The sequence below is a fragment of the Sarcophilus harrisii genome, chromosome 1 (genome assembly GCF_902635505.1).
Source record: "Sarcophilus harrisii chromosome 1, mSarHar1.11, whole genome shotgun sequence".
Classification (NCBI taxonomy): Eukaryota; Metazoa; Chordata; class Mammalia; order Dasyuromorphia; family Dasyuridae; genus Sarcophilus; species Sarcophilus harrisii.
In genome coordinates this window covers 581,063,704-581,086,918 of record NC_045426.1, presented here as the reverse complement: position 1 = coordinate 581,086,918, position 23,215 = coordinate 581,063,704, and the positions used below count along the sequence as shown (strand labels likewise).

At 35.2% G+C, this 23,215-nt stretch overlaps 1 protein-coding gene across 7 annotated transcripts in view; it reads right to left on the bottom strand.

Moving 5' to 3' along the window:
- The window catches only part of VPS13B (vacuolar protein sorting 13 homolog B), a 950,112-nt gene that overhangs the window by 197,897 nt on the left and 729,000 nt on the right, over window positions 1-23,215 (bottom strand). For all 7 annotated transcript variants that reach the window (XM_031954131.1, XM_031954187.1, XM_031954247.1 and 4 more), the window contains one exon: window positions 8,567-8,971. In XM_031954131.1, the coding sequence (XP_031809991.1) occupies window positions 8,567-8,971 (405 nt within the window). The remainder of the gene's footprint in view (window positions 1-8,566; window positions 8,972-23,215) is intronic.

The following is a 23,215-nucleotide window of genomic DNA, read 5'->3' as shown; positions in this document are numbered from 1 at the left end:
TGGGCAAGTCACTTAACCCCAACTGCCTTAGCCAAAAAAAAAAAAAAAAAAAAAAAAAAAAAGTCAGTGTAGCTAAAGAAGCATGGGACCAATGTCCATCAGCATAAGCCTGATGAGATCTTGAATCTGTTCTCTGGACTGTCCCTTGTTATGTGTTCTAAGGCAGGGGGCTTTCCTCTGAGGACCATAGAGTCCTCATTTGTGAAAGGAATAGGTGAAACTGGATGATCTCTAAGGTCCCTTCAGCTCTGCTATTCTATAATCTGTGACTTCAAGACCTGGCAAAGGGCTATGGAATGGAATGCTTTTTCAATATCCTATCATTCCCTTCCATGGCCTCGTGGCTGCATGTATACCATCAACATATCGAAAGGACCAATGAGGAACAACCAAACAAAGTCACCTGATTTTGATAATCAGTTATTCTGCCACCAAAAGCTGCTGGCAGTGGGAGGATGCATGTACCTGGCTCTGCATAGTGGTCTAGTAGCCTACTCCACCCCATATCAACTCCTGGGAATTGAAGTTAGAGAACAAGGGAAAAGCAAGTCAATTCAAATCAACAAATGCTTAAATGTATGTACCAGGCAACTGAGCTAAGTGCAATGGATACAAAAGAATGGCAAAAAGTCCCCCTGTCCTCAAAGTTCTTAAATTCTAACAGGGAAGATATGTAAACAACTAGGAAACACAGACATACACACATATGTGCATATATGTAGACACATAGGTCTTATGTGTTATATATCTATATATGCATACTTATGTGGAAGGTGGAAAATTCTCAAAAATTCTCAGCATTTTACAAATGCAGATATTACAAAAATATAATTTCTGGCATTGGCTGATTTCCTACTACTGTAATTTAAAAAAAAATTTCCCCCTTAAGGAATTATTAGATGAAGGGTATTAGATGTTTTGTTTTTTTTTTAAACCAAAATGCTCCATTTTCTCATGAGCAAAAGCACATTTTGAAATTTGTGTACAATATATAAAATTTTCAAAATTCACCGTGTATATTCTTTAGACCTACAGAAATCTCAAAATATAATTCTCTTTACTTGCCTTTTTGGCAACCTAGAAGAACTTCAAAGCACTGACTTCTCTTTGGATATGAAGAGTGAAGCACCATGTTCAACTTATACATGAGTTCAAGGTTCTTCCTATAAGTTGTGTGGCTTTCAGAACTGAATCTGGTGACTCATGGTAGTGTGTGTAACAAATTGACTAGATTAGTCAAGACAAGATTCTAAGGCCAATTTAGTTACAAGAACATAATGACTACACTGTCTTTTTCATTAGGAAGGAACAGATTCTTAAGAAGCTTCATACTCCCCTAGAGAACCATATTTACACAATTAACAATTCTTTTGTTGAAAAGCTTTTCATTATTGTATGTAGACACATGTGGGCAGCGTAAAAATATAAGAGATGTGTAATACACGGTAAATAGAAAGTAATGATCTTAAACAGGCCAAATCCTTGAACTCGTCATTAATAAATGTCCCTCCTGCATTCAGCTACCCGGGCTGCTGGGAGCCTGTTTTCTTCAAGTACTTCAAACACTGAAATCCAGGAACATTTATTATTTTAATCCATTACAGGCAGTGCTTGATTTAACTTTATTGGTTGTGGTGGTGGTAGTGGTTAGAGTGGGGGTAGAGCAATGTTCTTTTACACATCATTTCAAAAGGGCTTAATTATATTTTATAGCTTGGGCCAGGAATCCTGCTTGTTTTGTGTCTAACAAGGTTCAAATGGAGTTCAGGTCAGTGATGAATCAGAAGAAAAGTCAGAGATGGTTATCTATCTGAAATGAGCTCATCTCCCTCAACGAAAGGCTGGGCAGGTACACCATGTTCACTGTACTACAACAACTAGATTGTCCTGATAATTTTGTTTGTTTATTAGGAAATTCCTATATTTTTCACGCATTTTAGAAATGAACACATCAGCAATTTATGAAGTACCTTCTCTTTCCTTTCTTAAGAGCAACTTTCTATGAATTTGGGGACCTTTTATTTATATAAAAATGAGTGTAGTAACCACATTGGGGTGTGTGTGTGTGTGTGTGTGTGTGTGTGTGTGTGTGTGTGGACGGCCTAAGGATTACATTGGAGCAAAGTCAGAAAAATCTATGTATGTGCTTTATGAACACATACCACCACAATAATGGAATATTTTAAGACCCATAAAAAGCACTTTTCTATCTATTTTACATTATTAAAGAAAGCTATGGGTATCATTCACAAAAGATGCAAAAAACTGAGGAGAGCAATAGCTCATCTTCAAAGCACATCAGAATTAGAACAATTAAGCATTTAGCAACAGGACAATGTTTTTTTATATAACATGGACAGTCTAGATCAGGGGTCCTCAAACTTTTTAAATAGGGGCCAGTTCACTGTCCCTCAGACTGTTGGAGGGTCGGACTACAGTAAAAACAAAAACTTTGTTTTGTGGGCCTTTAAATAAAGAAATTTCACAGCCCTGGGTGAGGGGGATAAACATCCTCAGCTGCCGCATCTGGCCTGTGTGCTGTAGTTTGAGGACCCCTGGCCTAGGGCAATATCATTAATATCAATTATTATCCATGATTCTGTCATGATTTCATATAATAGTCATTAAGCCAGAAAATATAACAATGATGTCAATATTTTCAGAGATGCATGTATGTATATATGTTTATATGTATGTAGAATTTATACAGTCATGGAATTATCATTACAACATCTCTCTCTCAACTAAATATGTATATACATTACGAAAGTGATGATGGAGACTTACTTTGAACAATTTCTAGGATCATCTCTCTTCATTTCATTTTCTTTTTGAGAAACTTTGAGTTCTTAAGCAAACTTTTAGAAGCCAGCCCCATAGAATATGAACATGTTTCCTTTCTTCTATCAGCAAAGCATAGGTAATATGTAATTTAAGGGGGAAAATAGACATTCCAGTTCATCAGTAGCAACTCTGAACCCTGTTATAAAGTAACAGTAGGGAATCTGACCAGGATTAATAGTGGTACTCAGTCCTGGGATTAGGTGGTGTCTTGTTTCATGGACTCTAGGCCATCTGTTCTTCCCTCCTACATTTTACTTCTGCAAAACTATAAACGCACCTCCACCTCAGGGACTATAGAAAGGCATTAGAATTCTTCTGCTTTTCATTATCACAAGATTCAGTAACTCATTTCATTGTCAAGATAATCCCTTTTTACTCTTTCTTTTGCGCTTGCAGGGTATGCCAAGATGACAAATAAAATCCCAGATGTTACAGACCTGATGAGGTCTCCACCTTTTCTTGAGTGTTGGGTTTAAGCTACTTGGGACATAGCGTCAAAACTGACAGGACCCTGATGCCCACACCCAATATTCATTAAGGTTTGTTAGTGATTTGTATAGCTGTCTACAAGCTGTACTTCCACTTCAATCCTCAGTGGCCGTTTAAATGTGAAGTTTGTCCTCTGGCTTTTACTGACAAAGAATTCATTTCCTATTGTTCAAGTGTTGGAAAGAGTTGATATTTCTTTCTAAAAGTAACAGAAGTCTTCTGGGTGCAGTAAATGGCTTGTTACTGCTACATATTATTTTAGGTAGTCATATCTAATTTAATGTTTTATTTCCCTTCAGGCTAACTCGCATCTCTGCAGCATCCAAAGGCTATGACAACGCCTTAGCAGAGTTTTCTCAAGAGGTCCAGTTAACTCTGGAATGAGACGTTTGGTCTCTATCTTGTACCAATTAATGGCCGGATTTTATTTTTCAATATAGAAAAGGAATTTAAATCTTTTACATTTTATTGGTCCTGCATTCAGTTATAATGATAAGAATTGTTTTTTCTGCAATGGAGAAATGATGTGGTTAAATTTTTTTTCTTTTTCTGTTTGTTTACATGCAAAGATAAGTACATCTGGACAACAGAATAGGGTAGTGAAAGTCATTTAAACCACAGCTCTTTGACTATGAAGAACTCAACTTACTACTTTGTGCTTGGATGAAAGGCTCCTTCTGCACAGGCACACAGTGGACTGTTCCAACTTTTCTCTACTCTGATTTGAATTCAGCCCCAGATGGGCATATTCAGGCTTTGCCCCAAACCTTTCATGCCAAATGGCTTACTTATCTTTCTTGTCTTTATTCTTATCTATGGAACAATCACCAACCTCAAATATTCATTTGAAACAGCAAACAGCCTTGGTCTAAATCTTGTACCTATTTCTATAAAGCTAAGAATTACTGTCTTATCAAAATAATTTCCTAGGACAAGGGGAACTAAGCTTTAGCTTCACTCCCTTCTCTGGCAGCAGAATTTGCCACTCACCATTATCAAGCCACAATTTGTAAATTGGGATTTGTAGTGATTCTTTAAACAGGGTCTTCTTGAAATAAGAACAGAATGTAAAGTTGTTTGCTTTTTCTTTAATCTTCAAAAATATCATCTGATAAAACAGGTTGTTTTATCAGAGAGTGAAATGTTAATTTCTTTGCTTAGCATAGTTTAGAAAATGATGGTAAATGTTTTCTAAAAACTAGACTGAAAAGTTTTATTACTGATAACATGATCACAGGCATTTCTGCAGTACTGTAAGTCGACTTTTAAAATATGATCATTACATCAAGTAAAACCAGACCTCTAGGGCCACTACACCAAAGGCACAGAGGAGGCTATAAGTATTCTAGCAGAAATGAGAGTCAGGTTATTAGAAGTCATTGCTGCACTACAACCTGGAGAGTTAAATCCTCCCTCCCCCCCCCCCCCAAAAAAGAAAGAAATCATGTCCCTTGAAATGCTCATACTTAGGGTTGTAGAACAACGTAATATGCAGGCTAACAATGGTAAAGTTTTTTTTTTTTTAAGCAGAAAATATTTAGCCGTAAAATCAATTTTTCCATTTCATTTTGCTCAAAAGGGTAAAAAAAATTCAACTGAACATGCAGTACACCATTTTTTAAAGTTTCAGTTAAAAAAAAGGAATAAATTAAAATAGAAGACTTTAAGATCATTCTTCCAGAAAATATCTTTTGGAGAAAAAATGGCTCTTTTTTTCTTCTATACTTTTATTCCCCCCAACACCTTTTTAGCTCCCTTACTCCCTAAAGCTGATGCTAATTTAAAAGATGAAAAATAAAGTCATTAGATAAGGTCAGAAGATTTTGTTGTAACTCTCACAAGTGAGGAAACATGCTTACAACACATTCTCAATTGTGTTTTTCTAAATAATATTTAGCACACAAGATTCCTCTTGCATTACAAATCCATTTCAGCTTCTAAATTAAAACTCATCTGGAAAAGGGCCTTTTACACTGTTTATATAACATTGTCACATAAAATGTGTAAAAAAACATATTTCCCTAAAAATAGCTTGCGTAAGTAAGGGATTAGAGTAGTTTCTGCTGCTATAATTGTTCCTTTGTAGTTTTTTCCATGATGTTTTTGCACAGTGTTTTTGACTGTGTTTATTAAAGTCAGCACATCAAAAAGGATCAAAGAGAAATCGAGTGAGAACCAAAGAAACCCCAAGTGTGTTGTATCATTGGGGAGTTATGCAGATTCACGTAAACAAGTGCAAATTGTTGAGGTTTTAATGAAAATTTTCTACAATTATTTTATCTTAAGTCATTCTATACAATAACATCTGTACAACACATGGCCATACTGTACCAAAGTAATACTCCTTTTTCTTTTTCTGTTTTTAACAGTACATCTGAGATGACTACTTTTGTCACTGTGCTCAATTTGGTTCAGCAAATAATTCGGAAAGCACAGCTGCTGCAGATGGTCACAACAGTTATATGACTGTAAAATCAAAGACACAGTCAAGTATTTGTGTATTAGATTGAAACTATAAAAAAATCTGACATTAACTCAGTTGAGCTCAGAGGTATAGCTATAAAAGCTTTGGAGAACAAATATTGAGAACCATGTTTAAAAAATATTCCAAGTCCTTAAAAAATTCTCTTTCTAATAAAGCTACTGTATTTTTTTTTCCTCTTAAACATTTTGCCAAATTTACTCTTTTGGTATATTTAATAATTTTTTCAATTAAATCAGTTTTTATTAAGAGTACAAAATATTATGTTATAAAATACTCCATAGTATAAAGGGCTCTATATTAAAATTCTATTATTAATGCTTAAAAATCCAGTTTAATTTTTAAAAAATAATGCAATTAGCTAGTGAACATTCTGTCAATTATGATTTTCCAGAATTCAGTTTTAAGTAGTAATTATGTCTTCACTCTGCTAGTGAAGAGTTAATTTTTTCCTCGTTTTTTTTTTCCCTCTTCTTTTCAAAAAGCCCAAGTATTTCATATCATATCAAAAGAATAAACGTAAAATACAAATCTGATGCTCTTTAGTGTCTCAACAGGAATGTTCTTCATAATAAATGACATTCCTATTGGGATGAATTGGTATGTTATAACACTTTATTTTTAAATGTTGGGCATATCTAGTATAAAATGGTGTGTAAAGTTTATTCAGAAGGACTTATTTTCCATATCTGCAGCTTTAAGTTTGGTTTAAGAAACATAAGTAGAAAAGAATAGATTTTGAGAGTTCTTAAAGGAAATTATGTCTTTTTTTTCTAGTATAAGAAGAAAATCTGAAGATAAAAGAATGAATCTCTTGTTTTATACAATACCAGGAAGGAATGAGCTTAGCTTTATTTTCAACTTCTCTGCTGACACATACCACTGAAGGCTGATAAAATGTAAGATTAACAAAGTGGGTGGGACTGAAGGGAAGAAGAAAAAAAGGCACCTAGATCTCTGAATATAATCCTTAAACTCCTCTTAACATTGTTGGATTTCTGGGCTATTCTGACTATGATTAAGATACAACTAGAAAAGCGTGGGAATGGGCCCAGTGTTCCTGTCTGTATTCCAATTTATTTATGGATAAATCAGGAATTTTAGCCTCCAGCATTTTATAGTCTTTCATGTTCCATGAACCTTACATTTTTCATTTCTAACTTTTAAAACAATAAAAAAGTGCACTATGTTTAGCTGGCTTGGTCACAAATATTTCTGATGAGAGGGAAATAAATCACCTTTCTTGGCTCAGAATTCATATTTCTCAATCACAGGCCATTTTAGTTATCTCTTAGAGTGCTGTGCCAACTGGCTAGATGTAACTTAACTTCCAGTTAGTGTTAATATGCCACTTAATTAATTTGTTAAGCAACTGATCTAAAGTTACAAAAAATATAAAGTTTTGTTTCCAAATTCTTTTATGCAAATAATATGGAAAAAAGTGCTTCCCATTTACTGTTTTGATTTCAGAGTGAATTTCTTGGCATTTTGCCCTAAACTTTTACAGTAGCAAAGTTTTGGTGATTGAAAACTGTATTTCCCACCTGGTCTTGCCTCTCACCCTTCTCTCCCCTTGCACCCTTTGCCTTCCCTTCACTGACTGAAAAAAACCACATAAAAGCTCAGTCCTGGTAGGAGGGGAAGAAGACTAACCTCTTTAATGAGAGATAATTTCTCACCTTATATTCCAAACAAATTTATTTTATAGCATTTCAATTTCTCCTGCTATTAGGTTATGGCCTCACTCTGTCAAATGAAATGCAACAGCTATTTTAAAGGATCAAGGAAACATGAACCTGATTAAATAAATGATAGCTGAAATTTTTTGTGGAAGTAAAAGATTGGAGACTTAAGTGCAGGGCCATTGGTAGAGAGTTGCTTAATGAATTGAGAAAGATGAATTTAATGGAATATCATTGCATTATAAAAATGATGATGAGGAATTCAGAGAAACACAAGGAGATATACATGTATAAAGTGAGAATAAATAGAATATATGCATGAATAAAATATATAAACAAAAAAATATAAAAATTAAGTCAAAATATGTTTAACTGTAACAACCAGTCTTCTTCATGACTAAGAGTTAAAAAAAGCATTTTCTTCCTTTCCATGGAGAAGATCAGGGATAATGGCTACTCCATAAGATGTCAGACTTGGTGTTTATATTGACTTGTTCTGCTAAACAGCTTTCTTTGTTACAAGTGAAGATTCACTAGGTGGGAATAGGGGAGCATATTTGGAAAGGACTGTGAAGTAAAAAAAAAACAAACAAAAAAAACTCACCTACAACCCTAAATCATTAATAAACCTTCAAAGAAAAAAAAAATCTGTTAAACATCTCTGTCCTATTTCTTTTCTAGTATACCTATCATCACTACAATTCTTATCTAAAACCATTATTCCAATGCAATGAAATGAATATTATGATACACCTAAAAAGGCAGAAGGAAAAAATCCAAAATTATATAACTCAAAATAAAGTTTTCAGAAATACTTTTATGATTTTCTTTTAAGACACGGATCTTGAAAGGTCCAGTAAGCAATGTTAAGGCCCAAGGGTCTAAAGTAATTTACTGCCAACTTATCTTTTAGATATTTAAGACCCAAAGAAAAAATTGGCCACAGTAATACTCTTAAATTTTAAAATAAGATTATCTTCAAAATTATGCAACTTTAATGGTTGAAAGACCACACACATACACACACATACACATCTGACTCTGATATGAATACATATAACTGACTCACCAGGTGTCCTCTGTCCTGCCTTGACATTCAGGGTTCCATTGAGGCTTGATAAAGATGCTAACAGGCATGGCTTCTTAGGATGGGGTACAGTTTCCATGGAAACCACTATCTGAGCTGTATGGACAGACATTTTCTGAAAGCAGGAAACAGCTCTCCACATGTTTTCTTGAACTGGAACCTTTTGTATTCCATCAGCTTGTACTACAGGAACAGGCAGCTTTCCATGGGAACATTTGGCTAACAACTCATCCTTGTTCAGTACGGTGTCTGACAGAGCTGAAGTCTCTGTGGTGCCCTCAGAGACATTAGTATTTGTGATCTTCTTCAGAAAATGGTTTATTTGATCTAGTTTGACAAAACTCAGGTTTGCCTTCAAAGGCTTTGATATATCCAAATTGATGTCCGCTGTAAAATATAAAGAGATGAGAAAAATCACTAAAGTTATTTTACTGAATAGAAACTTTTTCTTGCATGTCACAATCTTATTAATGTATTAGAAGATCATGTTAGATTCTATCATGATGGCACTGCATCACTCGATTCAATAAATACTTATTAAGGAATATTGTCTTTCAAAGGTCCAATAAAATTACTAGGGTCCTTATCTTTTATATGTTTAATAAGTCTTTCCCCACATTTTATATAAATAATTCCTTTATGAAATGTAATTAAGGATTTGTATTCTGCCCTCTTCTCTCTATATACTTTTGCTTGGAAGTCTCATTCATTTTTTATGGTTCCAGCTATCATTTCTATACAGATGACACCCAAATATGTATCTTCAATCCTGACCTCTCTCTTTTGAGTTACAGACCTTTATTTTCAACTATATATAAGGGGATTCATTAGTAATAAAATCTTTTCTATCATTAAATCATTTTTCAATCATGCCTGCCTTCTTATGATCCCAATTGGGATTTTCTTGCTAGAGATACTGGAAGGGTTCACCATTTCCTTCTCCATCTCATTTTATAGATGAGAAACTATGGCAGAGTGTTAACTTGCCCAGTACACACAGCTAGTAAGTGTCTGATCCAGATTTGAACTCAGGAAGATGAATCTTTCTGAATGTAGTTCTACTTGGGTATTATACTGACACCTCAAATTGACTGTGCCCCCAAATTAAGTTAGTTATGTTTCTCTACAAATCTCTTGTGACTTCTGGCTCTATTTACACTTCTGTTTGTAGCAACACTATTTATCTTGGGTTATACATATATTGTGTTATATATATTATATTATGTGAAGTCCGGGTTAGTTCCCTGTTGACCTCAGGATCAGCCAGAGTCAGGAACAGCAAAAGTCCTTGGTCTTTAGGAGGAGAAGTAAAGGAGATGGACAAAGCCGCCACAAGTTCTCTGCCTCCTGACCTCCCTTCTCCTCGTTCTCCTCCAAAGTGACTCTGGCTTGTCTTCCTCCACCCCAAGTCCCTCCTACAATTATCTGTATACACCAAAAGATCGAGCCAGCACAGAATAGTGGGAAGGGCCATTTTCCAAGCATATGCTAATAGAGTATTGTCCAATAGGTAATTAGCCTTAAGTGCTTGGTTGTCTGATTCCAGTGCACCTATTCAGAGTTTCAGCCGTTTACAATTATATATATATATATATACATACATACATACATATATATATATACATACATACATATATATATATACATACATACATATATATATGTATATATACATATATGTTTGATTGCAATAAAGATTATCTTCAACTTCCTTTTTTTTCCCTCTCATATATAGTAGTTACTAAATTCTGTTGATTTCTACACCACAAAAGATTGTAAGCTACTATGCTGCTCTGTTTCTTCTGTCCCCTATCCTAGGTTAAACATTCATCACCACCTGCACAGAATTTCTCATTCTTCATATCACTGTCAAAAAAATATTTCTGACCCACACATCTGTAAAGGACTGAATCTCTGAGCAGATGCACTTGGATAACCGAGTACTTGAGGCTAATTACTTATTGGATAATACTCTATTAGAATTTGCTTGGAAAATGGCCCACCCCACCATTCTGTGCGGGCTCGATCTGTTGGTGTATAAAGAGATTGGGAGGAGGGATTGGAGGGGGAGTAAGAAAGCCAGAGTGACTCTTGGCTGGATTCGTGTGGCCTTTCCTCTCACATCCACAAAGAATAAAGATCAAGGACTTTTGCTTATCCTGACTCCAGCTGATTCTAAAGTATCCAGGGTGCTAATGCAGTCATCACACAGATCCAGATTATTAAAGCTGTCTTGCTTAACAGAACTACTGTTACCTATATGCTATACATCTATCAATGTAGCCAAAGATCTTATAAGAATCTGCAACAGCAGCATATCATTCAATTCAATAAATATATATGGCAAGGGCCAGAACTGACCAAGACTCCAGTATGATCTTCAAGTTCCTTATCTTTCATACCTAGACTTTAGTAATTAAGTCTGTCCTCAAATTTTATATATGTAGTTCCTTTATAAAACAGTTTCCTAGAGATAAGTCTTGTTCTTAACATTCTTTACTGGTTTTTCACTGCTCACTGAAAAAAAATCTAAACTCTTCTCCTAGCATTTGATGGAACCTATAATTTGGTACCATGATTATTTCCTGGTTTTTTCTCCTTTTATTTTCACAGTTTCTTTAGTTGAAAGGACCCTCAGAGGTTGTGTAGTCCATCCTGTTCTTAAACCAAGATTTTTTTCTACTTTCCTAGCTATTCACACTCTCCTAGAGCCAAAGTGGACAACTCTCTGCTCTAAGTATTCTCTCACAACTTTGTGCCTTTATCAAGCAGCTCTGTATGCCTGGAAAATCTTCCATCCCTTATTTCTTCTGTCCAATTCCTACCTATTTCCCAAAGCATTTCAAATGGTATCTCCTTTAGGAGGTATACTCTAACTGATTCCCTGAGAACTCAGTAGTGACCCCTTCTTCACTCTTACAGAAAAACTGTTTTGTGAATGCTTAGTTTATCACATAATACCTTATACTATAGCTTTTTATGTTGATATCCCATGCCCATTTATAAATTATAATACAAGTTAAGGGTAGAGAACATCCTTTAAGCTCTGCATCTCTCTTGTGATGGACTTTGTATGTAAGAGGTACTTGATAAAGACCCCAGTTTTGGGGATAAGAACTCACTATTTGACAAAAATTTCTGGGAAAATTGGAAATTAGTATGGCAGAAACTAGGCATTGACCCACACTTAATACTGTACACCAAAGATAAGGTCAAAATGGGTTCATGACCTAGGCATGAAGAATGAGATTATAAATAAATTAGAGGAACACAGGATAGTTTACCTCTCAGACCTGTGGAAGAGGAAGGAATTTATGACCAAAGAAGAACTAGAGATCATTATTAATCACAAAATAGAAAATTTTGATTATATCAAATTGAAAAGTTTTTGTACAAACAAAACTAATGCAGACAAGATTAGAGGGAAGCAATAAACTGGAAAAACATTTTTACAGTCAAAGGTTCTGATAAAGGACTCATTTCCAAAATATGTAGAGAATTGACTCTAATTTATAATAGTTCAAGCCATTCTTCAATTGATAAATGGTCAAAGGATATGAACAGACAATTCTCAGACTAAGAAATTGAAACTATTTCTAGCCACATGAAAAGATGCTCCAAGTCATTATTAATCGGAGAAATGCAAATTAAGACAACTCTGAGATATCACTACACACCTGTCAGACTGGCTAGAATGACAGGGAAAGATAATGCAGAATGTTGGAGGGGATGTGGGAAAACAGGGACACTAATACATTGTTAGTGGAGTTGTGAATACATCCAGCCATTCTGGAGAGTGATTTGGAACTATGCTCAAAAAGTGATCAAACTGTGCATATCCTTTGACCCAGCAGTGTTTCTACTGGGCTTATATCCCAAAGAGATCTTAAAGAAGGGAAAGGGACCTGTATGTGCCAAAATGTTTGTGGCAGCCCTGTTTTTAGTGGCTAGAAACTGGAAACTGAGTGGATGTCCATCAGTTGGAGAATGGCTGAATAAATTGTGGTACATGAATGTTATGGAATATTATTGTTCAGTAAGAAATGTCCAACAGGATGATTTCAGAAAGGCCTGGAGAGACTTACATGAACTGATGCTGAGTGAAATGAGCAGGACCAGGAGATCATTATATACTTCAACAATGATACTGTATGATGATCAATTCTGATGGACATGGCCATCTTCAACAATGACATGAATCAAATCAGTTCCAATAGAGCTGTAATGAATTGAACCAGCTACACCCAGCGAAAGAACTTTGGGAGATGACTATGAACTACTACATAGAATTCCCAATCCCTCTATTTTTGTCTGCCTGCATTTTTGATTTCCTTCACAGGCTAATAATACAGTATTTCAAAGTCCAATTCTTTTTATACAGCAAAATATCTATTAGGACATGTATACTTATATTGTATTTAATTTATACTTTAACATATTTAACATGTATTGGCCAACCTGCCATCTGGGGGAAGGGATGAGGGGAAGGAGGGGAAAAAATCGGAACAAAAGGTTTGGCAATTGTCAATGCTGTAAAATTATCCATGCATATAATTTGTAAATAAAAAGATACTTAAAAAAAAAAAAAAAAAAGGACTTGATATATGTCTGTCCTCATTGGAGTACATTCCTGTCTTCCAAAAGTTAGTTAAAAATAAATTAACATAGGATGGCAACAAGTAATCATGTTCAGTCAGTATAGTAAGTATTTCTTAAGTGTTTACTAGGTAAGGAAACTATGTCTCAAAAAAGTTATGTTACTTCATTGGGAAATGAATGCAAACTGTTTGCATTTTTGTTTTTCTTCCCGGGTTATTTTTATTTTCTGAATACAATTCTTCCTGTGCAACAAGAGAACTGTTTAGTTCTGCACACATATATTGTATCTAGGATATACTGTGACATTTAGCATGTATAGGACTGCTTGCCATCTGGGGGAGGGGGTAGAGGGAGGGAGAGAAAAAGTCAGAACAGAAGTGAGTGCAAGGGATAATGTTGTAAAGAAATTTTTTTCAAAAAAAAAAAAAAAGTTATGTTACTTGCCCAAAGTCATATGGTTAGTAAATAATAGAACCAGAATTCAAACTTTAGCTTACTAAGTCAGATTCAGGGCTTTTAGCACAATATCTCATCTGTCTACTCCCACCTATTGCCAATGAAAGAAACAGAAGAAAGAGTATGCCATGTCTGTTCTCTCTCCCTCTCTCTCCTTTCTTCCCCTCTTTTTCTCTTTCCCTCTCTCTCCCTCTGTAGGAAGGGGCTAGACCTCTGGAGAAATATACTTGAGGTAAAAATTCTTACACCAAAATGTTAACTCAGGAGAATTGATAAGACAATGGTTATCTAGTTTAGCATGTTGATTAAGTTCTTTAATTCAGTATGATTCATTTAATCTTACAACACATAATGGTTCCCCAGTGATATAATGATTGCTTATACTCAGTATGATGAATGGATTTAATTGTAATAGAGTATTTAAAAGGTCAGAAGTCAGACCTTTTATACCCAGGCTATGATGCAGAAGACCTAGACTCAAAAAGACTCGAAGTCAAAGACCCTTGTGGTAGTTAGCCTGTCCTCCTTCACTTCTCCACTGACACCAAGGCCTGTCTGAAGGTCCCTGAGAAAGCTAGCCCGGCCATTAAATTTTAGTGCCCGAACATGGATGTAAGAATTTACACTCAGTAGTCCGACTGACAAGAATGTGAGTTTAGTGGACAAGTCCCCGTGACCTGGAAATAGGGTGAGTACAAAAATAGACAAGCAGGAAGCTTTGGTAAGGGTTAAACTAGTGTTTCAGCTGAAATGGGACAAATGCTTAGAAAAGAACCTTCCCCACCCCAAGGGAAGTATATAGAATGCATAGTTAAGCTAATAAAGAACCAAGGTTTGATTGTAACTTGGAAGCAGATCATTGAACTCTTAGAAACATCTAAGTACACATCTCTGTGATTCTCTGAGAAAGAAAAATTAGAGCCAGATAAGTGAAAACTAGTTGGAGAGTAACTAATTTAAAATTATAATGATAATGGTCCTGATTCAATTCCTGAAGAAACATTCTATATATACAACATAATACAATTAGCTTTAAGGAATTACAAAAATATTAGAATAAGGAAAAAAGAGAAAGAGCAGGAGGGGGATGGCTTTGACAAAATAGCTAAAAAGCATGAAGAATTAAATTCCAATGAATTCCAATTTAATTGGAAATTCCAAGAATTAAAGCTAAAAAAGGAGGACAGGATACATATGATTTCAGAATAAAAGCATACCCTGTGATTAAAGAATTTGATTCTTCAGGTCAAGCCAGGAAAAGATACGCTCCTTTTGGTCTGGAAATTATCAAAAATCTGAAAAAGGGTTACACTCTTTATGGGGTTACATCTTCTTATGTTTAGATGGTTTGGAGAATTTGGCTTTTGAAATGTTAACCCCTAGCGATTGGAAATCCATAGCAAGGACATGTTTACAACCTGGACAAAACTTTTTGTGGCTTTCAGAATATAGTGAACTCTGTAGAATATAATAAGCCCAATGAAATAGACAAGAGTTATATAAGAGTCACCTTTGACCAACTAACAGGTGTAGATCATTATGCAGATACTTTAGCACAGATTAATTACCCTTTGATAGCATATGAGCAAAGTGTTGCTGCTGCTGCTATCAAAACAGGGAGCTCCCTCTCAGGAAAGCAAGACAGAGGGGAAGCCTTCATGAAAACAGAGCAAGGTCCAAATGAACCCTTTGCTGATTTTGTGGGATGTCTGAAGATAGCTCTCATATGAACTATTGGTGAAAATGCAGCAACAAGAAGACAATTTGCTAAAGAAAATGCTAATAAGGTTTGTAGCAGAATTATATTAGGACTATACAAGAATGACACTGTGCCAAAGTGGGCACAAATGCCTTTTATACCCAGGCTATGATGTTGAACATGGGAAGACAGGGTCCCTCTTGGCAAGGGATTTCCAGAGAGATTCATCAGTGCTTTCAGTGTAGTAAAGTAGGGCATCTGAAAGCTCAATGTTGGCATAGAGATAGAATGAGATGACAGGGTGGGAGAACAAGACCCAAAACTTCATGTCCAAAAGGCAACAAGGATTTCCACTGGGCCTCAGAATGTAAAATGACTCAGGGAAACGAGAGGCGGGGTCCAGCTCCAGGGCCCAATGCAAAAAGCACTTGGAGTATGATGGCAGCCGAAGTTACACCCAGAGAGTCTTTAGAAGTTCAGTACTCCAATATGATCAATCAGCCGAAAAGCAATCTAATGGGAAAAAGGGATTACGATTGGGGAGAATACAGGTTTTATAACCTGATAGAAGAGCAGTGTCCAGTGCGAGCACCTTCACTATCTTTAGATAATGATCAGGTGATGAGGAGAGATCCAGAAAGTGGTGAATGGAAGGGACCACATAGGTTAACTGTTTGGGGGAGAGGGTTTACTTGCATCTCTACAGATAGAGAAGGAATTGTTGGGTGCCAATGAGCCGTATTCGCCTTGTCCATTGGAGAAAGACAGAAAAGGAGAAAAACCTCGAAACAAAGGAGAAAACTCAAGAAACATCGGGTTCTCTGACTACATGTGCCACTGAAACAGTATGACTATTAACCCAATGTGTATGGCAATTGACTCATGAACATCAAAAATTGTTGATAAGGCTTACAGAACTTCAAAACCCACAGGAATCATTGGATTCTTTGAGATATGATAAGACTGTTATAGGACTTAAAAACCTTCAAGGATCATTAAATTCCCTGATATTTGAAGCAATGGACAATAGATTGGTTTTGAACTATCTCTTGGTTGCTGAATGAGGCATATGTGTGATTGTTATCTACATGCCCTCCTTTTAAGACTTATGGAAATCTTTTACACTATGTTGATTCATATTGTTTGTTATATCACTATTTGCATGTACAATTCATGTTTGTTATACCACATTGAGCCTGTGCTGGCTATGGAGAGAGTCATCACTGCTAGCCTGTGCTATATTGCTATGTGCTTGTGTAAGACCTCCCATGTTGATGGATTTATGTATACCTGTTTCAAGTGAGACCCTTCAGAAATGTGCTAACAAAATCTGGCTTGATTCCCCATTTCCTTTTGGTGTTTCACCTCCCTTCCTGAGATGTCAGGGAGGGTGTGACCACCTATGTTCTAAAACAAAAGAAAGCGGGAGGGGTAATGGGCCAGAACTCTGGAGAAATATACTTGAGGCAAGGATTCTTACAACAAGGTGTTAAGTCAGTGGAACTGATAAGACAATGGTTATCTAGTTTAGCATGGTGAGTAACAGTTCTCTAGTTCAGTATGATTGATTTAATCTTACAAAGATTTTTGGTTCCCTAGTGATATAATGATTGGCTTATACTCAATATGATGAATGGATTTAATTGTAATAGAGTATTTAAGAGGTCAGAATCAGACCTAGAGTAGGAATGTAACAGACTCGAAGACAAAGACCCTTGTGATGGCTGGCCTGTCCTTCTTCACTTCTCCAATGAGACCAAGGCCTGTCTAAAGGTCCCCCAGAAAGTTAGCCTGGACATTACTCTTCCTCTTCTTCTCCCTCTTTGTCTTTCTCTCACGTAATCATTATCACTTCCTTTTGTAAATCCTAGAATTATCTTCTAATTTCAACTCCTTAAAAGAAAGGGAGACAATGGTTTCTAGGCAAGGCAAAATTTATTCTATTGTCCTCTCAACCTCTCTGTGAAAAAACTATCTTGAGCATACTTCTTATTTGATCCATTTGATTCCCACTTCTCCTTTCACTTCCTCTCTTGTGCTATAGTATCTTATAATTCTTGAATTTTATTCTGCTTCTGATTGTTTTTCCAAGAAATGAATACTATTCCAATAGTAGGCAACCCTGGCTCACATTAAATCTAGTGATTATATATAGTGTTAAATAACTGTTAGCAGAAAATTCAACAAGAATATTCTAAAAATATGATTCTGTTCACCAATCATGTATTAACTATAGGAATGATTAACCTACTAAGTGTTACCCTAGTTTAGAATAGGTTTTTCCAGTTGATCATGTATTCATGTAGTAACAATGGTATGTTCTTGGCCACTGTTTCAATGGTTATTAGAGAAGTAAAAAACACTTAGAAAAAAAAGTGATCCTCAAAAAACATCACTTGAGAGCAACTTCTAGCATATGGAAACATTTCTAGGACCCAAGTTATTCTGGGAGGTTAAGCAGTTGTGGGGGAAAGGGGAAGGAGAAAAATCAACTATGTGATCTTTAAATACTGTCAAATAAAATGCATCTTCAAATACTGCTAGGAACAGCCAAGCACATTTTTGCCAGTAAGAACTACCCTGCACATGTTTTTTAAAAATCCTTCCTGGGTGACAGGATGCCAACAACAAAGAAGTACATGGAACTTCTTCCAGTATTAGTCAACCCCCCTCAACTTTTTCCATTCCCTTCAACTCTGCTCCTGGATGCTCATGGGATATCAGCATTAAAATCTGACAATAAAACACCTTTCTATTCTTCTCTTTTCAACTACTCAAATTAATGGAAAGATGATTATTAGCATGTCATAATGCTAATTATCATTAGGAAATTATTGCACGATAACAATGATAATAATAAATGTCTATCAATGCTAATAATAATAATTTGGACCCCTCAAAAAAGAATGAACAGCTTTCAGTGTCTAAATTTGTAGAGAGGATGAATTGTGAAGATCTGAAAAAATTGGCTAAAATCTTACTAGGGGTATCTTTGCCATTGTCAGCCATAGTCATCATTATCAGCAGTAGCATTACTGTTAACTTAACAATTCTTTGACGTTCACAAAGTTCCTTCCTCACAGTAATCCTGAGAGATGAGTAATGCAAACATTGTAAGCATCAGTTTATAGTTAAAAATTATAATAAAACATTTATAAGACTTTTTCAAGTCTGCAAAATGCTTTATATACATTATATAAAGTGATATTCACAATTCATCCTCTCTAAAATGGGGATAGTAATAATCATCTAAGATAGCTGTTAAATGTTATTACTATCCCCATTTTAGACTCTAGGAAACTGAAACTCAAAGAGATGAAATGATCTGTCCATTTTCTTACAGTGGTTATCTGAGATGAGATGTAAACTCAAGTATTTCTGATTTCAAGCACAATCAAAAGATTCACTAAACTCAGGACATCTTTCAGAGACTTGACACCCCCCAGAAACTAAGTACTTTTATGGGAGTCAGGATTCCCAGAAGAGTAAGTGTGGGATCTGCAGCCCAACTTTTCACAGCCCAAGCTATGTTGCAAATGACTATCACACGTCATGTTTTTGTACTCTTTCATTTCATTTTGTATTTTAGTAGGAGAATAATGCCTTAGATTTCTTCCCCACCCCCTCCCCACCAAACCAAAGTTCTAAAGTTGGGCACTGTGACGGCTATCAGGGAAAATATTTTTTAAAGAGGCAAGCAACTTCTGAAAGATTCTCACATTATGCCAAATGGTCACTTCCTCTGTTTAGAAGACATAAAGCTATATATCTCAAACCTGTATGCTTTATAATCTAAGGCAAGTGACAACAACTGGTGGCTCATGAGCCACAGGCAGTTCTATAACTACAAATCTATCTCATTAATAAACAAATGTGCCACATACTGTACTGTGAGCAACAAATATACAGCCTTGGAAACAAGTAGTATTAAGGCCTGAACTCACAATTTTTTCTCTTTGCAGAAACCCCAATGAGGTGCTGTACTTGGTTCTCTTCTCCCTTGCCCCACATAGTCCACTCTCCTAGGGCTCGCTGCTCTTATGCTTTCCTCCCAATTCCTAACTCCTTCTGACCTTTGTTCCTTGCTGTCCTAGACCTGTCTCTTGTCTCCTGAGTGTGGGTTCTCTTCCTCACCCACGATAGTAATTCTGTTATCTAAGAAATTCATTGGATCAATGTGATAATAGGAAAAGGATAAAAGGAGTTCCTTGGGTTCTTCCTTCTACTTTTTAGATTATACCTTTATATGTAATAAGGAACAACATAATGAGATATAATATATATGATGATAAAGAATATAATATAGTAATAACTGGCAGTGTGAGAGAATAGATTTATGTTCTAGTCCTACCTCTGATGTATACTATGTTATGATCTGGCATCCCTAGGCTAAAAGTCTACTTCTTCTTCTTTTTTTAATAGCTTTTTATTTACAAGTTATATGCATGGGTAATTTTACAGCATTGACAATTGCCAAACTTCTTTTTTCCCTCCTTCTCTCCATCCCCTCCCCCAGATGGCAGGTTGACCAATCCATGTTAAATATGTTAAAGTATAAATTAAATACAATATATGCATACATGTCCAAACAGTTATTTTGCTGTACAAAAAGAATCAGACTTTGAAATAGTATACAATTAACCTGTGAAGGAAATCAAAAATGCAGGCGGACAAAAACAGAGGGATTGGGAATTCTATGTAGTGATTCATAGTCATCTCCCAGAGTTCTTTTGCTGGGTTTAGCTGGCTCAGTTCATTATTGCTCTATTGGAACTAATTTGGTTCACCTCATTGTTGAAGAGGGCCACGTCCATCAGAATTGATCATCATATAGTATTGTTGTTGAAGTATATAATGATCTTCCAGTCCTGCTCATTTCACTCAGCATCAGTTCATGCAAGTCTCTCCAGGCCTTTCTGAAATCATCCTGCTGGTTATTTCTTACAGAACAATAATATTCCATAATATTCATATACCACAAGTTATTCACCATTCTCCAATTGATGGGCATCCATTCAGTTTCCAGTTTCTGGCCACTACAAACAGGGCTGCCATAAACATTTTGGCACATACAAGTCCCTTTCCCTTCTTTAAGATCTCTTTGGGATATAAGCCCAGTAGTAACACTGCTGGATCAAAGGGTATGTACAGTTTGATAGCTTTTTGAGCATAGTTCCAAATTGCTCTCTAGAATGGCTGGATCTATTCACAATTCCACCAACAATGTATCAGTGTCCCTGTTTCTCCCCATCCCCTCCAACATTCTGCATTATCTTTCCCTGTCATTCTGGCCAATCTGATAGGTGTGTAGTGGTATCTCAGAGTTGTCTTAATTAGCGTTTCTCTGATTAATAATGACTTGGAGCATCTAAAAGTCTACTTCTTAATGGTATAAGCAAGTCTCTAAGACTACAAATTGCAAAGTCAGTGCAGACCTGCATCAATTAATAGGGAGCTTCCTTATATGGTGATTCCCCACATCAAAGAAATCAAAGGACCAATCTAAATATGTCTTCATATTTTATATAGTATATACTTTCAGAAATTGTATTTAAAAGTATCATTAAAAACCAAACTCTTTTCCTTTTAACGCTATTTACCATGTAATATTTTAACAAAAACAAAAAAAAAAAATGAATTTAGTGGAATGAACCAATATCACAACTTTCTGGAAATAAATGGAAATGCCAAAGAAAGAATTATTCATCTCATTATTCAGTGTACCTGTGCTTTTTGATTGTATATGGGTGTGTGAACAGGAATTTTAAATTCCCATTTTAATTTTAAATATTAAAAAAGTAACTATTTTCAAATGGATAAAAGGAACAACAAAAAAATATAAAACTAGAAATTGACAATAATGTTAGTATAATGATGTTGGTTTTTATTCTAATATCTAGGTCAGTTTTTAGGGTGTTTTTTTTCCTTTGGAAAGAAGACAGGTATTCCAATATCATACAGGAGTATTTATGCAAACTCTACATTAGTGAGGACTGAATTCTTCTGTAGCAGTAAGCAGAAATTAGCAAGAACAACTCAAGAAAAAAAAATTCTACAGAGGCTCTATAATTGAGGAAATCACTACTAACAAATAGTTATGATATGCAGTTATTTAAAAACTATTATTATTTTTAAAAGATCAGAAAATATGTTACTTGGTATAAAAACTTAAATTAATTTGTTAAGAACTAATTAACTTTGATAACAGGAAAAAATGTTAGATCTAATAGAGGTCCTTTTTTTTCAGGTGATATTATAAAATTAACAGTCAACATTAACAGAAGAAACAGGAAGGATGTCTTATTAATGGCCAATAAAACGTAAAAGGTATTAGTTTCTTTACTTGTTGAATTGAATTAAAATTCTATTTAATCAGAAACAAGATGATATAATTTTTTGTATATTTCATCAGATCACAAAATCAAGTAAATACCAAAGTAGGGATTTTTATGGCAGAGTTTACCTACTGAGTTCAAAATAAGCTATATACAATAAAACTTACACAGAAGTTATCCAGTTAGTATAAATCTGCCTTTTATTCATTCTAACATGCCCATCTTTGGTTACAAGTATCATAGCATATAACACTGTCTATGTAGAATGGTCAGGGTCAAATATGACTTAGGTAAACAAAACCTCAAACAATGTCTTAAATGGTCTAACTTCTTTTCCATGTGACTATAAGCAATACAACATATGCATGCAGATGTTGACCAAGTGGGACTTTTAGAATTCTTACACAAAGAATCCCCCAAAAAAGTGCTAACATGTATGTATATATATATATATATATATATATGGAGACCTTGTAAACAGGAGCTGGAGCAGTCCCATTTGAGTGAGCCAGTTCTTATAGAAGGTCAAGCACCAGCTAAAGTATAATTGAATTTAGGAGGTTGTATTGTACTACAGTATTTCTTTCATAAACACCAAATTCACCCAAAGACAGCAAGCAAGAATGTACTAAAATTAGAAGCAACACAAATTAAATAAATCATTTCACTATTTAAAAAACTACATGAGCATGTGTATGTCCTTCAACAAAATCATGAAGTCACTGTCACATGTGATAACTCAACAAATTTTATACTGTTGTTATAATTACCACCTAGTGAAAACTTAGTAATTGGGATTTCTCTTTCCCCTTCCTTTTCCTTCTATTCCCTTCTTTTCCTTCTTTTCCTGCTCTTCCACCTTCCCTCCTTCCCCCTTTCCACCCCTGCCAGAAAGTGGAACTTCTAGCTGCAAATATTTTAGCAGTCTCATAATGACAAGAAGATTATTTTTACAACATTATGTTACAAGATTATGCAACAAGAAAATTTGGCATATAAGACAAAAAATAAAAATAAAAGTTGAACAAGCCATTTTTGTATCATTTTATACTTTGACTTTTTTAATTGATTAAAAATTAACATTAAGAAAAAGTAAACTAGAAATTACTATTCTAATGAAGCATTAGGAATAATCTATGGTCCCATATTATGAAAGATTTTTTTTCCCCAAGACTGGATATTTAAGAATACAAGTGTTGAAATGTGACTGGCTAGCAAGCTATGCTTAGATAGTTGAAATGGTTTGGGTTTCCAATGATTGGGAGATCACTGTGCCTTAGTGTTAGAAATTTTTTTTTTCTCCAAACTGATTCAACTTCACTAAATGGGCCATTTTCAAAGGTTAGATTTAGGGAATTTATTATAAAAAATCTCCCAGTTGAATCATCTACTTTTCTGCCAGTTCTGTTTTCTCACCATTCCCAGAACAAACTCTTTATCTTTTGTTACCAAGTAAAATCCATGCCTGTCAATTATTAGTTCCTAATTACCTTTCACAACTTTCTGAACAGCTACCAGGAAATAGAATGGCAAAATGACCAT